The 18,604-nt window shown below is 35.8% G+C and overlaps 1 protein-coding gene across 2 annotated transcripts; it reads right to left on the reverse strand.

Annotated features, from left to right (window-relative positions):
• Positions 1-1,565: 1,565 nt before the first annotated feature.
• On the reverse strand, positions 1,566-17,064 carry CNRIP1 (cannabinoid receptor interacting protein 1). 2 transcript variants are annotated; one of them, XM_051975413.1, is made up of 3 exons: positions 16,387-17,064; positions 13,344-13,494; positions 1,566-3,379 (listed from the first exon to the last, which is right to left on the reverse strand). In XM_051975413.1, exons 1-3 carry the CDS (start codon positions 16,563-16,565, stop codon positions 3,215-3,217), a joined length of 495 nt encoding a protein of 164 aa, XP_051831373.1. In that variant the 5' UTR covers positions 16,566-17,064; the 3' UTR covers positions 1,566-3,214. The 2 variants fall into 2 exon arrangements, with proteins under 2 accessions (XP_051831373.1, XP_051831374.1); XM_051975414.1 differs by having other exon boundaries at positions 16,419-16,510.
• Between the last annotated feature and the right edge of the window lie 1,540 nt (positions 17,065-18,604).

Below are 18,604 nucleotides of genomic sequence, written 5' to 3' on the forward strand. Positions count from 1 at the left end.
TTATAAATATTTTGTGCCTCAACAATATTAAAGTGATCCCAAGGTGTTGAGGAAATTCTGGAACATGCTAACTTCTTGGAAAATTTTTTCTTCTTTCTCTCCCCATTCTAGAGATACTGAACATTAGACACAAATAGACATATATATGTAAAATTATTCTATACATAATTCTATTTATCAATCCTTTCTCTGGGTGCAATTGAAGTCATTATATATATATATATATATATATATATTTTAAAAGGGACAATAAAATAAAAAGCATATTTCTTTCCATGATAATTGAACCTAGTAGAAGTTTGGCTACTGGATGTATAAATCATTTGGATACATAAATCATTTTTCATTTATTGTAATCAGAATAGCAAAGGAGATAAAGCAATAACACCTTTGAATGTTGCTTTGCCTGTAAACTTCAATCTATAATGAATTAAATGATATTGCTATTGTTCTTGCCATGACAAGCTTCATAAATAGCCCAAACATAGTTAACATTCTTTCTTATTTGCCAAAAGTGGCCAGAAATCCATGCTGTGTGATGAACATTGAGTAGGATTTCTTCAATTCTTCAAGGGAAAATATTTTGCTTTTAAGGAAATCTAAAAAATATGGGACCAAATTGAAATGTTATTATATATCTTATACTTTTAACTAAATGAAATGTTGCATATTAGATGTCTGTATGGTTGCTATCTGTAAGATACCATGCTATAGGCATAGAGGATGTAGAATGAGATTAACTATTTAATTCTTTACACTCATATAATAGAACATAAACTTTCTGAAAGTTGGGAGTATTTCATTTTTGTCTTTTTATCCCCAAAGCCCGATACAAAACCTAGAATAGAGTAAGTAGTTAATAAATATGTAATGAACGAATGAACAAATAAATTAATGGCTTCTGACTATTTTAATTCATTCTGTGAAATGTGGCCCCTAAACTTTCACCTCATAGGGATTGAATTCATTCTCAGATGAGCACTAAAAGATCAATATAGCACTCTGACTTGTTTCACCATCTAGAGTTTAGTCAGAGAACTCTCTGAACATACCTTATGTATCTCATATGACTCCCCTTTGCAAACTTTTCATCCCAGCCTATTTGCTGTTTCGTAAATGTGGTCTTTCATCCTCCATATCCATGATTTAATGAAACTTTACCCTAAGCTCAGAATGTCCTCCCTCCTCTTGGAATGAATCTAGGGCTACCTTTAGGAGCTAGCTCAATTGCCATCTTCTTTAGGTCTCTCCTGATCTTCTTCTTCTCCTGATCTATTAAATTTCTGGGGTTCCCTATCTTCCCACCATTTTGCTGAAATAACATTATATTTACTTGTGTAAAATTTTTATTTACTTGTCTCTGTACATATATCACTAGTAGAGTGTAAAGAATTGTTTTGTTTCAGTCTTTTATTTCTGGCACAGTCTAGTACTATGGTAGCAGCTACTTGATAAATGCCTTTTGGATTTAACTGAATTTTTATTTATGTTCAGTTCCCATACTTGTCAGTAATAATGTCTTCTGTATAAGATTCTGTATAAGCATTCAAGGTGACAAATGCATATTGGGTACAGAACAGACTTTATTGTAACATTCAGAAAACAAATATGATGCATAAGATTCATAGGAACCTATAAAAATCAAGCACAGAAAACTTGAAGACTCACAATTGCTTAGAAGCAATCAATACAAGTCTTCTTGTGGATCCCACTTTTCCACATGGTCCTAAAGTTATTCAAACTTCACATCATCCCATAATTCCCCTCAGAAGGAAACTGAGCTTAGAGTTGTCAAATGTCAATTCTAGTGATTCCCCAAAATTCCTTACACAATTCCCTCCTGTTCACCCTTACAGCCACTCTTAAAGTTTGGATTCTGCCTCTTCCCCTGCTCTTTCCCCAATAAATATCTTTTATTTTGAAGTTGCTAGACAGACAGACCCTGTCTGGCCAAGGGTTTTTGTTGCCTTGTTATTGATTTAGGTCATTGTCTAAATCACCATATATTCACTTCCACTAACAAGCAGAGCAGGATGTAGGATCTGGAAGATGTGGTCCAGAGCATCCCTGTTTTAAAGAATAGGATGATAGCTGGTTTCTTAGATCAAGATTGTATGCATGCACCTTGGAGCACAAGTGAATGGTTTAAAACTGAGTTGACTACTGACATAGTCATATCTGCTTTACCAGAAGGGTAGTTACCCATATCAAAAGAGCAAATTAGGGTATACTTTTAAATTCCTTTATTATAAAGACCAAAAATTGATTACAATTCCATATATAGTTTTACAAAGTTCACAAGAGGGAGGAATGAAGTTAAGCTATTGATACAGGTTTCAATCACATAGGCAATATAACCGCACTTCTTAAATAAAAGGGCAATGTGACAATTCAGGTAAACTGGCTTGCAAAAAGCAGAGTTCTGACGATCCTCTAGGCCCTGCACAGAAATTTCTGTTTAATGGTACCTTACATTGAATTAGATTTTAATTACTTATAGGAGCCTAGGTATAGAGCTAGACTACCTTTGAGGTCCCTTCAATTTCAGCCCTTTCATTTTCAAAATGAACTTGCAGAGAGATAGCTTTTTTACTTTTTTTTCCTATGTATCTCTCTGCAAGTTCATTTTAACAAAGCCAAGGAACTCTGCCTAGCAAACCACCTTCGTTATTGCTCATTGTAATTCCTATCTTTCCAAAGAGCCTGCTTTGAAAAATCATTCTCAAAGCTGAAACAGCAAAGAATATAAAAATCACCAAATTCTACAAGGCAGATAAAGTCCATACACACTTTTTTTTTAAACAACATTAAACAAAAAGGAAGAAGTCATTCAACTTGGAAATGAGGAGCACAATGGTCTACAGAACCACTTAAGCACACAACATCTAACTTGCATTTCTGCTTGGCTTTTACCAGAGGTGATCAATAGTATGACCAAGTTTTGGGTGCAAGAACACAAACACAAAAAATGGAAAGGTGTTGTTTTGTCAGCAGTGTTGCAATATGATCTGCAACCTGGGGAAGGGGAGGATGAAGGGATTGCATCAGAAGAGAATTATACCTCCAAAAAGTTAGGGACTCACATGTTACCTGTACCCAATGGGAGAGAGCAGCAATCCAAGTATGCCTTAGTTAAGGCTTGTGCTGGTTGTGGGTTTATTTTCTTTTAAAGGTAGATTTCTGAAAAGATTGTCTAGCAATGTCAGACTCATGTTCACAAGAACGATTCCTTGTTCACCCACATCAAACTGCGTGTCTCATTGGGCTTGCACTCATATTCAATGACACGGAAGGGGCTTCCCCATTGGCAATGATCCCGTTTGTGATAATTGTAGAACTTCACCTGCCACATAGTCTCAAAGGTCCCAATATCAGCAAACTGGGGGAAGAAAGAACATAGTCAATATAAACCATATTCTATGGGTATCAGCAGACAGGACTTTTTTTTTTTTTTTTTTAAGAACAGCAAGGCTCAAAACAGTGAGATTTAATTTTGCTATGCTACCTTTCATTTACTCTGTATTCATCTTATTTTCACAATGTTTCTCCTATTAGAATATGAACACTTTGAGGACACAATTTTTACCACCCTACCCCCTTTTTTAGATCCCTAGTGTGCAGCATAGTGCCTAGCACATAAGCACTTAATAAAGTACATAATTGATACTTTATAAAATTAACTGACCATTACATATAGTAAGTTCTTCTTCACTTTGCATTCTGATAAGTGTGTCATAAATGCAGAGATGGGGAGAACCTTTTATAAGTAAGGAAGCCAAGTCCTAGAGAAGGCCTGATTTGCTAAGACTATGCAGGTAAAAAGTGATATACTCAGAATATGAATCTAGTATCTATGACTGCAAGATCAGCACTTTTCCCATTATACCTTTCTGACTCTTTGTAAATCAAAGTTTTCTAAAATCAAATCATATCTGTTATACCAGAATACCTATTCTTTCAAAAAATCCCATAAAAATTCCGTTAAAAAGCTAATAAACATCCACTAATATGGCAATTTTAAGAAATTTAAAATTAATAACAAAAACCACTAAATGAACATATAAAACAAAGGGCAAGAGTGTTGGACCAAATACTGTCTTTAGATAGAACTAAACATTTTAACAAACGTGGAAAAAATGTGTTTCTATAAATATGCTTATATATTGTCTTATGATTTATCTTATTTTATCTATCTAAATATTATCTATTTTTAAATGTCAAAACTATATAAAAGAATCAGAATTTTAGAAGTGAAATTGTGCATGGTGAGGCCATTGCTTAATTGATTCTTGGCTTAAGGAGACATTTAAAATATCCAAAGAAAGTATTAGAGATCTTATTTTAATTTCCTGGCATCTCTGAACTCTTATAAGCCAGGAATACATTAAGGTTTCCCAGGGTAAGTCTAAATCCTGAGACTCATTAAAGCTATCTAAGAGGTTTCTTGGGAGAAACTGTAATGGCATATAGGCACATAGAACAAATCATTCATTTTGCTAAGTTGGTCTAACAAGATATATACACTGATGGATATGAAAACCAGTGACATTGGTCAAAATTGATGTATTGGATTCTTAAGGGAGTACCCAATAACTGAAAAATGAAAGAACAGATGACGTCATATGACTGTAATGATATACTATTTTTTCATGAGAAATTATGGCAAGATGTGGTAGTATATGCCTATGATTCTTGCTACTGTGGTGGCTAAGGGTACTGAAATACTTGAGCTTGAGAGTGATAGGCTGTGTAGTAGACTAAAGCCAACCAGATATCTGCGCAAGTATGGAACCACTAGGTTGCTTAAAGTGGAATTAACTGACCCAAGTTGGAAATGAAGTTAAAGTACCCATGATGATCAATAATGGAACTGGGCTTATAAGTAGTTACTGACCTGGAAAGATAATAATATCCAGGGTCAAACAAATGAAATAATGAAAGGCATAGTTTCAGAAGAAAATAGGGAAGACTTATATGAATTGCATAAAGAAACATTTATTAAGTCCCTACTATGTGCCAGGCACTGTTCTAAGTGTTGGGGGTATGAAAAGAGTCAAGACAGTTCCTATGCTCAAGGAGCTCATAATCTAAAAATTGGAATCTACAAAGTAAAGTAAGCAGAACAATTTTGACATGAACAATTTACAATGCTGTAAAAATGAACATCTCTGAAAGATTTAAGAGCTTCATGATTCCAGAGAACTAATGAGGAACCAGGTGTCTACTTCCTAACAGATAAAGGATGGACTTTGTGAGCCGAATGACATATTTTTTTCAGACACAGACAATGTAGAAATTTCTTTTTGCTTGATGAAGCAGGTTTGCTACAAGTGTTTTCTTTTTCTTTCAATATTGGAAAGGGGGAGGAATAAACTTGATTTTTACTTGCAAAAAATAAAATTTAATTAAAATGACAAAAATAAGTAAAATCACAATAAACTTAAAAATAAAGTTCTTAAAATTTTAAAGTGAACTGAAGTAAACTGCCCTTGCTATGTTGGCTTTTGTAAGGGAAAAAATAAAAAGTTTTGTAAAACATTTGGCATTATTTGCAGAGAACTTTCGGATAGCAAACAACCTTTTCAGTAAGCAAAGTGTTGGTGAATTTTTGAAATTAAAATTGTTATATTCTGAACTTTTAAAAAATGAACATTTTTTACAAAAAAGAATAACACATATGAAACCATGAATCTCTTATGTATATACACATAAACACAATGTACTTATATAATAAAGTCAGCATGTTAGTTCCAAAACTATTATGCTTATCTATGTTCCCTTCTGAATCTCATTGTTATATTCCTGTTTCCATAATTGTTTTTTCTCCTATCTTTTATTCTATCTCTATCACTACATCTTTCCCTCTCCAATTTTCAATCATAATTTTCACAATTTTGTGAAATTCAGAAAAAAATTATTTTTAAAAAATATCCAGGGCAGCTAGGTGGCTCAGTGGATAGAGCACCAGCCCTGAAATCAGGAGGACCTGAGTTCAAATCTGGCCTCATACACTTAATACTTCCTAGCTGTGTGACCCTGAGCAAATCACTTGACCCCAACTGCCTCAGCAAAATATATATATACTTTAAAAACTAGCTTTATGTTCTTTGACATTAGTGATAATAGGCCTGTGGATGACTCCCAGAACAAAAGAATGACCCGTAGTGATTATAGGTTAACTAGAATATATTGTCTATGATGACTTGCGTGTAAGAAATTGGGTAAGATACATCAAGAATAGGTGTGTTGCTGTAAAAAGATTTGGGCTTATCATACACGATCTTGAGGTATTTATGAGAAAGGAAGGATTGATAGCTTAACTTCTACATTGGTATCTTATTTTTTAAAACCTAAAAAAAGTTTTAAAAGAAGATACTCTTGGTGCATTCTTTCCCTTTATTCTTCTCCTGGCTCTGTTATTGACTTTCCTTATTTCGTCAAACCCAGAAGACTTTACCCTGGAAGATAGCTCTATCCCTATTCTTTGTTCTCCAAACAATGAAATTTTATTATTCTTTTAATTTAACTTTTCATTTATGAAATAACAGAAGCATTTCCATAACACTGTGAAATAAAAAAAAATGATTACACATAAAACTGCAAATCTATTATGTATTACTTGCTATTCCTTTTCAATATATAATAAAGTTATCATATTTTCTTTTTATCTCCTTTTCCAACTCCTTAGCCTAAGTGACTATCATTAGACACAAATATGCATGTATTTATGATTTTACATGTAAAATTATTTTATATATCCTTCTATTTATCAGGTCTTTCTCTGATTGTAGATAGCATCTTCCTTCATTGGTCTTCTGTAGTTAATTTGGGTAAATATAATAATCAAAATGACTTAGTTGCTCCAAGTTACTTTTAAAACAATATTGTAATTTTATATAATGTTCTCTTAATTCTGTTCATTTTCCTTTTCAAGTAACAAATGTTGGATGGGATCTGAAAAAATTGGACACTGATTCATTGTAGGTAGAACTATGAACTGATATAACTATTCTGGAGAATAATCTAGAATTATGTCCAAAGAGTTATTAAACCATCTATATCCTTTGACTCAGCAATACTACTACTAGAGATATTTCCAAAAGTGATTAGGAAAAAAGGAAAGAACCTATATTTTCTGAAATCTTTATAGTAGCTCTCTTTGTGGTAGAAAAGAATTTAACATTTCTGGGATGCCCATCAATTGAAGAATGGCTGAACATGCTTTGATATATGATTGTGATGGAATAATATTGTTCTATAAGAAATGATAAGCTCATTGATTGTGGCCCCATAGTCTGATGAAGTTCTCTACTTTGAGGTGCAGGCCAGTCCCTTGTTTATTCTTCTCTCCCACCTTCTGACTATTTGGACTTCTCCATGTTGGTATCTTTCTCCTCTGCACCACTTTTTCAGCTTAATTTCATGTTTTGTCTTCCTCTATTAGAAATATAAGCTTCTGGGGGCAGCTAGATTAGAAACTTCTGGGATGCCCAGAATTTATATAGGTTACTACAAGGTTTATTTTGCTGAGAGTTCCACAAGAGCAAATAGTATGAAGAACATTGTACTATATAATTAACCAAATATTTGAGAACTTAATGTATAGACACTATTGTGCTGGAAACAAAACAAGAGTTCATGCTTAACTCAAGAAGCTTATGATTTCCTTCCAAAAGCAAAAAGTCAGAATTGTCCTATGTTGGATTCACTGCTGCTCTTTCAATTCAGTAGCCTACAAGAGCATATCCACAATCCACTCAGCAGATGCCCAAGTGACTGATCTAGCTGCAGTTCTTTTTGTCCTATTTCCAGACTTTGACCTAAAGCACCAAGATCCTTATCCTTTTATACTCGATCCTCTCCCAAAATGAGGATGGGGAGAATAACTCAGCAAGAAGACAAGAAGGAGTTTCATCAGAGCTCTAAGAAATTCCTGCTGTTAAAGAGGGAGGCATGTCAGAAACTTTCCAAACATTTCCTCAGAGTGCCCTAAAATAATATCCTCTTCCATTGCCCCCATTCTAGTTATAACACCTCTAATGGACTTGAGAATCAAGGTTCTTTTCCCTTTGTGAAGGATAGTTTCCTTATGATTTCATGCTCAATTAGAAATAGTGAATAGAATTGCTTGAGTTCACAAACCTCACCATAGGTATGCAAACAAAGTTTTCCTCCCATTATATTGTGATAGCTATGGAAAAACACTTTTAAAAACACGGAATAAGTTAATGCTGGAGTTGGAGATGGGAGGGAGTGAATATGTCTCATCCTGCTTATGACCTATATGTCCATTCATGTTGGAATTGTTTAATTACAAGCAATATTATGTATTTGTTATTGTAAATTCCAACTGGATATTCCACCAAAGGGTGTCAAGAAGGAACTCCTTAAAGATTACTGACTTCGGTCTCCAGGGAAGATATGTAGATAAAAATTTTACTGAACTAGCAACCAGAAGCTCTAGTTCTCGCTCTATCTATAATTAAATTAGTTGTACTAGGCAAATTATTTAGCCTCTGGGTTTCAGCTTCATCGTTTGTAAATGAGTATAATATCTGCCTTATCTATAATACAGGGTTGTTGAGAAGATAAAATGAAAAAAGTGACATAAAAAGTTCTTGATAAGCATAAAGGGCTATCATTTGTTTTTCAAGTCATTTCAGTCATGTCTAACTCTCCATGAACCCATTTGGGGTTTTCTTGGTGAAGATAATACAATAGTTTCCTATTTCCTTCTCCAGTTCATTTTATAGATGAAGAAATTGAAGCAAACAGGATTAAGTGACTTGCTCAGGATCACCCAGCTTGTAAGTGTCTAAGGGTGAATTTGAAATAAGGTCTTCGTGGCTCAAAACTTGACACTCTATCCATTATGCCACTTGCCCTGATATAATCGTAAGGCACTATAATTTATTATATTTCTTTTATTTTCAGTTGAGGGACTGCTTGGAAGATACTTGTCTCCACAGTATTGATAGTTTAATTCATTAGAAAATTTTTTTATTTGTTTGCTATTGACATGATTTAATTGGAATTCCAGATAGAAAGTTGCTTTAAACATTGAAAAGTTAAGTGGCATGAGAGAGTTCACATGTGTCAGGCATAGAGCTCAAATCCAGGTTTTATTGATTCTGATACCAGCTTTCTTTCCACTACTTCTGTTAGAGGAATTATAATCCAGATACCAAAGGGCCCAGAATTAAATAGAAGCTTCAAATCTCAGGGAAAAAGCTATATTCATTCTCAAGAAATACTTAATTTTACATCACACCCTTTTCTGATTATGTTCCCCCTACCCCAATCCAAGCATCTGTGTTTATAGCAAAGATTTAAAAAGAAAAAAAGAATCTTTAATAAAATCAACACAGTGAATGAAGTTGACAATATGTATAGCATTTTGTACTCAGTCTCCATTGTGAATTAAGGAAGGAGTTGTATTTTCTCTGCTTTCTCAAAATCCATGCTTGGCCTCTAATAACCAATCAGAAATTTGGTGATTATTATGGTCATTGCTCATCAATTCATCCAACATCAATCATTTGTGTCAATTACATATAGAGCAGAATACGAAGCCCTAAGGGAGTTATAGACATGTTAGAGAGGGTTCTTTTCATAGAACTTACAATCTAGTGGGCACACACACAAAAAAAGGTACTAATCCTCCCTGAACATCCCTGAACAAGCAAAGGCACTGAAGCAGAAAAGTTCCAGATGAATAAGGAGAGAATAGTAAGTTGTTTGGTAGAGCACAGCATATGTTGAAAGGAGCTGTATTTCAGGTTAGAAAAGAAGGAAGTTTTTGAGGGCCTCAATACTAGGTTTATAAATTTGGAGTTTTGTTCCATAGATGATAATGAGCTACTAAAGGATTTTGAGCAGAAGGATAAATGATCTGAACTGTGCAAAGGGAAAATTAATCTGGGAACAATGTGAAGTGATAGAGGGTAGAGATAGAGGATGGGGAAGAGAATGGAAGCAGAAGAAGCCAGTGAATCTCCTCCCCCTGCCACAACTTTTGAAATTTAACACAGCCTATCAAACCAAGCCAAATGGCATCTCCTCCAGGAAATCTTCCCTGATTCGTTCATATCCCCATAACATAAACATTTCTAATGTTTATATAGTTCCACATAGCAATTATCCATATCTATGTGACAAATGGCTAATAAAAAAAAGGGGGGGAGAGCAAGAAGTAGTTGTACTAACAAGGAAAGGACAGTAATAATAAAAAGGAAGAGATTTCAGAAAACAACGTTTATTAAAAGTAACTTTAAGGCATTGTCATTAGGTCAAATTTCGACTTCACACCAAGCAACTAAATCTAAGTTTTCACTATGTCAAGAGTGACTAAAATAGAATGCTGATGACAGTAACAACAACACTTAGAATTGCAAGATCTGAAAAGTTTTAGGTGTTTCTATTTCAATTTTGCCTCCATCTTATTGAGGCAATTGAATGTCAGGGGAAATGGTTCCCAAATATACAGAGAACTTATACCTAACACTAAATGGTTACTATGAAGGTACCACTAACATTAGGAATCAGAAGATCTGAGTTTGGGGGATTCCTTGGTCCTTAATTTTTGTTTTGTTTTTTAAATTTTTTTGTCATAGATCTTCTTTTTTAGACATTCTTTCACAGTTTTATTTCTAGCTCTTCTGCATTCATCAAGAAACCTAATAAGTCTTGTTTTTCCTTCCTAATTCACTGTTCCCTTTTATGCAGCAAAAGCTGACTTAAGAAGAACAGATGGTACCCTGAGAAGCTGACATTCTTTTCTAAGGAAGTCTGAGTATCTTTCATTCCCTTCATTCTACATACCACTCCCTCTCAGTCTGCCAAGCCTCTCAAAGGGAGCAAACCCAAGAATGTAAAGTTGCTCATCATACACATGTAGTGTAACAGAAAGAACATGGGATGATCTGGAGTCAGATGACATGTTTAAATCTGGAATTTGATATTTATTAGTTCTGTGAATCTAATCTCTCTAGGCCTCAGTTTTCTCATCTGTAAAATGAATGGAGTGGGCAATATTTTACCCTTAGATTCTTTTTTAAAGCTTTTAAGACAATAATCTTTTATTCCTAAGTCTAGATGTTGCTTAATTTTAGACTCCTTTTGCCTAAATCTCTCATTCATCCAGATTTCCTAGGCAAGGAAGAAATATTTTGTATCATAATATGGAAGAGAATGAAGATTTTTTAAAATTAATTAGATAAGTTATGCCTAACATTAAATGGTAAATTTCTCATTTTAAGTGTCTAGATAAATTATTGTTGTTCAGGTGTGTTTGTAACCCCTTTGGAGGGTTGTTCTTGACAAAACTACTAAGAGGTTTATCATTGCCTCCTCTAGTGGATTATGGCAATGGTTAAGTGACTTGCCCAGAGTCACACAGCGAGTATCCAAGGCTGGATTGAATTCAGTCTCTTTCTGACCCCAGACTCGGCACCCATTGGGCTACCTTATACCTAACACTAAATGGTTACCTTAATAGTAACTACCTTACTTAATAGTAACACAATAGTAATAATAAATAGTAACTTAATAGTAAGTAACCACTACCATTAGGAATCACGAAAATCTAAGTTTTGGTTATGGTTACAGTGATAACAACTATTAATGATACCGAGGCTCAGGCTTTGTGATTTTATCAGTGGTTTTTTCCCCCATCCAGAAAACAATACAAATTATAACCTCACAAATTTGACTTAGGAAAATGGTTTTCAGCAGTTGCTTGGACTGAAAAATTTTGACCATTGCCAATCTGTTATACAAATAAATTAAACAAGTCAGAATATAGGTATTAAAAAAAGGTATATGAACTAGGAGGATATAAGAAGTTTGGAGTGAATTGGCTTTGAGAGTTGGCTCTAGAAAAATCAGAAAAGAAAATTTAGCTGAGTCACTAAAGACATTGACTTAATTTAGTCAATGATATACAGGGAGTCCATTTAAGCAAGGAGAATGGTGAGTGTAAATTCACAGAGCAAAACAAAGTTGAAGAATGGCAGGTAATCCTGTTTGACTGGAATTTACTTCTCTATATGATGGGGAGTATTATAAAATTAGTTGAGAAGGATGGGCTGAAATCTGACTTTGAATGGTTTTGAATTCCAACCTACGGAGTTTGTATTTAGACTTCTATGATAAGTAACAGAAAACAAAAAGTCTTTGACCTTCAGACCTGTGTATTAGAAAGCTCACTGAATAGGGATGTATGTGTGTGTATGTGTGTGTGTGGGTGGGTGTGGGTATGTAAGTGATATGATCAGATTCACATCTTAGAAAAATCTTATTGGCAGCTGAGTAGAGAAGGGATAAGAATGGGAAATGATTTGAGGCTGAGAGAACATTCAGAAGGCAACCACCACAGGTCAGGAGAAAAAGAATAAGAATTTGAATTGGTGCTGTGGCTATGTAAGTAGAAACAAAGGGTCATATACATGAGATATTGTGAAGGCAGAAACAACTGGATTGTCAACAGATTGGATGTGTAATATGAGAATGAGGCAGGACTCAAGGTTATTTTAACTGCAGTAAAAAGGTCAGTTGTCTTGGCTTGTTCTTGAGGAAAAATGAATGAGAGTAACTGGAGCAAAATAATGATGGGAATTTAAAGAGGGACCATAAAAATATGTTAATGTTTTATGCCTAAAATTGACTTACAATCAGTAGTTAGTAAGCAAATATGAATACCAATACCAATGGGGTCACTATGAGGTTGGCAAAGTTTAGGGCATAGGGCCCTAGCCTTAGCATCAGGAAAACAAGTTCAAATTCTGCCTCAGATTTTGTGGTTTTGAGCAAGTGACTTTATCTCTTTGGGTCTCAGTTTCCTCAAATATAAAATGAAAAGAATGAACTTAATGGCTTCTTTCTCGTTCTAAAATTGAAATCTTATATGTTTTCCAATAAATATTTAACAATGAACTTTTTTCAAATAGTTTAAATTAGAGTTAGTCTTGACATAGATGAATCAAAACAGGTGAAAAGCAATATATTTCCCTTGTCCTAATGGAGGCAATGACTTTTTAGTTTTATTTTTGATTATTTCATTTGGTTTCTACAAAAGAATCAGGCTTGTACAATGTTAAGCACCTTTCAGACTTAACCCTTTCTTCTCAAGTTATGGGAAAGGTATTCTCCTTAATTCTCTAACTCTCCTTTATTCCCATTCCCACTGTATTTGGACTTTTTATGTTTGCCAGGAAAAATACATTATTAATAATAATATAATCCAATTCCTTTTCTTTTCTCCTTCCCTTCTTTCCCATCTTTCCCTCCCTAACTCCCATGCCTAAGGAGGGGAAACATCAAATACACAGCTCTACTAGACTTACAGGCATGGTAATCTGGATGGGTTGTCGCTCCCCACTTTTTGTTGGAGCCACACCTTCTGTATCATATATTCCTGTGTAAACAACTCGGTCACCATCAGACTCTTCAGATTTCAGCTCCAATGGGACAAGCACACCACCAATGGAGATGTTCCTGTAAAAGATGAAATACAGTCATGCAGCAGTATGGAGGCTGTTTCTACAACTTGGAATGGAGTAGAATTCCCAAGCAGATTTGGAATTATGTCAAAACAGATTAAGCATCTACAAGGGTGCTAAAAGAAGAGAAGTGATAAAGAGAAAAGAGCATTGGCCCAGATAGCATGATCTTTGGGTTCTGGTCCAAGATTTACCATTATTATAAGCTGAATCAAGACAACTTATTTGACCAATCAAAAAGATCTTTAATCAGGATATTACCAGGATGAAAACACCTCAGAAGATAAAGAAAAATATAGAAAAACATCATCTTTAAAATGAGATTGTTTCAGATCAGATGTTCTTAACTTTCTGTCCATGAACTGGTTTTAAAAGAAATTTCAGCAGCTATTTAAATATAATTTGTTTCTTTCATAAGCTTATGTATTGAATCTTATACATTTAAAATCATTATTTTAAGGTAGCCATAAGACTCCCCAGACTGCCTGAGGGACCCTGACATACACAAAGTTCAGAATCTTTAAAACAGGATTTCTAAGGTACCAGTGACCTCTCATCTTATTATTTGTTGAATATCAGCAGAACCATTTGCCCCCAATTTCTTTCCTTCAGGCCTGGCACAGTAGAATTTCTTCTACCAGAGGTAGAATCAAAGGTATTTGTTAAAATGGAAGTGTTGGAAAAAAACATGTGGATCCAAATGGTCAAAAAAAATTGCATGAGAGTACAACTACTCCTTTGAGGAGGTGGAACAATATGGGTATTAAAAGCTGCATATGGTGTTCAATTTGGTGGATATGCCGGTTAGTTTTGATGAACTATCCCCCCCCAAACCCACCCTCATCCCTTTATTATAAGTGAAAGGGAAGAGGAATATATTGATAAGTATAGGTAAAAAATTTTTTAATCTAAGTGTTACCTAGTAGGCTAACATATCACTGCTATAGCATATAGAATTTAAAATTCATAAGACTTAGAAATCTAGTGCAATTTTATTTCCTATAGGTAGGTGACACAGTAAGTGGAGCGCTAGACCTGAAGTAAGAAAGACCTGCATCCAAATATGGTTTCAGCAACCAAACCACTTTGACTATTATAAATAATCAAATTATTGCAAAAGACCTGTGAAAATGCTATTTGTATCTAGAGAAAGAACTTAAAAATAGAAATATATACAGAATGATTTTATACATACCCATACATATATATGTGTATACCACAAATTTTTGTATAATGGTAGCCATCTTTAGGGAGGGAGAGGAAATAAAAAGATTAAAAATATATTTATTATATAAATAATTATTATATAATATTTATTATATAAACATTTTTAAAGGAATAGTAAGTTGTACATAATCAATTTGCAGTTTCATGTGCAATCATCTTTTTTTCCTACTATGTTATGGAAATGCCTGTTTTATTTCACAAGTTAAAAATAAAATTAAATAAAAAACACAAATGTAATCTCAGATGCTAAATGTGTCACTCTGGACAAGTCATTTATTCTATCTGCCTCAGTTCCCTCCACTGTAAAATACTTTCTCAACTGGAAAATCTCTCACAGGAATGTTGTGAAGATCAAATAAGGTAAAGTGCTTTGTAAACCTTGAAGAGCTTTATAAATACTAGCTATTTATTATAATTATTATTATTGAGGTTTAAGAGAATGAAAAAGGACAGAAGACAGTTATGTTTAAGGTGGGAGAAAGAAGGAGAGACAAAAGGAATAGCTACAGCATATTTGGACAAGGATTAAATCAACCATAAAGACCTGCAGATGCTATCAGGGCTCCTGAGGCAGTTGCCTCAGTTTTATGCAGATAGAAGAAGCCAGTTCTCTGGTCAGTTCTACAAAGGATCCTCAACCAAAGAAAGATCTTGGAATTCTTTCACACAAGGTTGTCTTAGTACTGGGAAGTCTAGTTCTTTACCAGCCCGTTTGTGCCAAAAAGACTCTAGGACTTCCTCCCAGGGGTCAGGGAAGGGCCACACCTCTTTCCCCAATACAGTCATCCCAATCATAACAGAAGCCTCTGAAAAGGATTATCATGTGCCTGTAGAGAAGGGATTATGGGGAAACACTGGCACAAAAGGCATACTCTCTTGCTACCAGGTTCTTGGATTGAAATTAAGTCTTATCAGGATTTTACCACGACGAAAACAAGACTTCAGAAGACAGAGGAAAATACAGAAAAACAGTAGGTTAAGGCCCGATCTATGGAGAACCTTGGCTGAAGCAGGAGGAGGGGCCTTTTCGCCTGTTTCCAATATTCCAGAATGAGGACTGCTTCCCAGCTTTGGTCTCCATCTCCCTCCATTTCATCCCCAGCAATGGGGAAAGAGATAGCATCCTAAAGGGAGAGGGGAAATTCTGGAACCTCACGGCCTTCCTCCTCCCCCTCCTCTTAATCTTTCTTTAGACTCTCTGTGCAGCAATAGGACCAGAGGAATTGCAGCAGACACCTCTTCCCCAGATTACCCAGGCAGCGAGATTTTTCCAGGCTGCTGCTCACTTCTTTGGGTCACGGTAGCGCAGACACGCAGAGATTGAGAGGGGAAGAAAAGGGGAAAGGGTGGTGGGGCGAGTGGAAAAGCTGTCTACTTTTCAGGGCTGCAGCAGATGTAGAGAAGCCCGCTGCTACAGCGCTATTGTACAAGAGCGAAAATGGAGAACGCAGAATTACTAAAGAAAAGGTAATTAAGGAACAAAATGGGGAAAGGGAAGCTTAGTCAGCTAATTTCGAGGAAGGGGAGGGAAGAGATAGAGGATTCTGGAAAGATATCAGTTGCACTTGAAGAGGCAGCGACCTAAACCGTACCCACCCAGCTAGTTTTGGCTTCATCGCCACTGCCCTCCCTTAGGTTTCTCGCCAGGGACGTGACTCACTTCACTTGGAGAGTGGTGGGCTTGATCTTCACTTCCACCTTGTAAGAGGAACCAGTGAGTAGCTTGATAGTCCGATTCTGGCCGAAGCGTTGCCCGTCCACTTTGAAGAAGACCGGACCATCATTAGGCTGGATCCGGAGAGCGATGGAGAGGCGCACGAGGCTCGGGAGGTCCCCCATGGCTGAGCACCAAGGCTTGAGGATGCTAGCGTGGGGGTGGGAGGGGGAGAGAGGTGGCTGCGGCCCAGGAGCAAGACCGCGGTGGGCGGAGAGGAAACGGAGGGAGGGGAAGGAGAAAAGACTGCAACTAGCTAGCTAGGAACCAGCGTGGGTCCTGGCTTTGAAGATTCCCCTCGTCCAAAGGAGCGAGGAGGCCAATCCAAGAGATCGCCCCCGGGCCAGATGTTTCTGCTCCATTCCACCAAGTCCCTTATATACGGCGGTCTGCTGGCAGCTGAACGGGTCAAAAGGCAGCCAGGGCGGAGAGAGTTAATACTGATTACCGCACCATAATCCCCTTCCTAGGGGGAGGGAGAAAGGCAAGACAAACTCCTCCCTCTTCTAAATAGCCTCCCCAGCTAGAGGAGATAGAATTCTCCTCCTTCCTTTTCCTCCTTTCCCTTCCCCCAACTTCCCTTCTTTCCCCTCCCCTTCTCCTCATCCTTTCCATCCACCAGAAGAAAGGGAAAGAGATGCTGAGGCTAAAAACGCATCCAAATGATTTAGACGAATGGGCCCCGGAGAACCTGAAGGCGCCAAATTTTATTTGGGACCATGATTCCAACCTAGCAGGATTGCCCTCATGAGAGACACATAGGATGGCTCAGAGAAGGGAACTGTCTGTTCTTATGCATAAACAGTGAGGCAGGAAACAGGAAGGAAACCTCGGGCCACTGATTTGTGCTTGAGGAAAGATGGATGACTTCCTAAACCTTAAGAATGACGGCTGAGGGATAGGAAAGTTGTAAGGCCTCCATCTAACAAAGATTACAACCTAGAAGTCAATAGGAAAGGGACCTGTGTATACAGAAAATTTTATTTAGCACATTAACTTCTGTCAGAACTGGATAATGATAATACAAGACCCAAAACACTCATTTGGATGGCTATAGTTTATCAAAAGGGAATTGAGAGTGTTTATTTTTTAATATATGCACACACAGATTTACATTGAGGCTTTTTTGTAAGATCAATATATATATGGTGATTAGATAATTTTTGTGTGTGTTAGTTTAAATGCAAAAAGAAGTAAATATCATATCTTTGTTATCTTAATGCTTTCTCACATTACAGTATCCTATATCTTGTTCCTAGCATTTTAGATGAAAGTGTGATATAACCAAGAAAATTCTGAATATTTTTCAAAAACAAAAATCAAGTAATATCAATTTTCATATTTGATATATTGTTTGCTTTGAGTTATCCCAAAATATAAATATTTCCACCTTTTTTGAGGATTAGCTATAAATGTGCTAAAGAGAGCAAAAAGAGGAATGTTTAAAGGTGATTAATTGTATGTAAATTGTACAGTAGTAATGAAAAGTTTAAATTTTGTTATCAAAAAATTATTGTTTCTTGTTGATGTGTCAGTTTAAGGCTGATTATTCTAGAAAAAAAAGAAAATTAATAGCATTAGACTTTGGGAGTGGCTTCCAATGGTCAAAAAGTAAGCACCTGATTCAGCACTATCCAGGTGGACAGTTACAGGAAAATGTTAATTGTACTTGAGAAATAACATCACTTGTGGATATGACTTATTACAGATGTAGGTCTGGAAATGAGGCCATCAAGTTCAATTCCCTTATTTTACAGATTAAAAAAAAATGAATGTTAAGTGACTTGCTTCAGGTCACACAAATAATAAGCAAAACTAGGATTCACTCCATTGGGAACCAATATTCTCTTTCACTCCACCATGATTTCAAAAAGTTGGTTCTGACATCGTGGTCATTTTTGTTCACGTGAACTGCTGCTTGTGGTAGGAATAATAGCCTTACTCTTGCCCTCTGTTTGAGTTTTCCTTAAAAGTTATTGAAACTTCCTCAAGGCTTAGTTAGGCTGTTGATATCATTTCTTGATTGCCTAAGCACAAAACAGCCACAAGAACCTCCAGTCTTGGCACCAACACTTTGATGGTAAATCATAAAAAGCAAGTCAGGCAAGGGAGCTTTGCTTAGCTGAATCAAATCAAGATGTCTTTAATGCTCATTCTTGTTGAT

The sequence above is a fragment of the Antechinus flavipes genome, chromosome 2, assembly GCF_016432865.1.
Source record: "Antechinus flavipes isolate AdamAnt ecotype Samford, QLD, Australia chromosome 2, AdamAnt_v2, whole genome shotgun sequence".
In the NCBI taxonomy this organism is placed as follows: domain Eukaryota; kingdom Metazoa; phylum Chordata; class Mammalia; order Dasyuromorphia; family Dasyuridae; genus Antechinus; species Antechinus flavipes.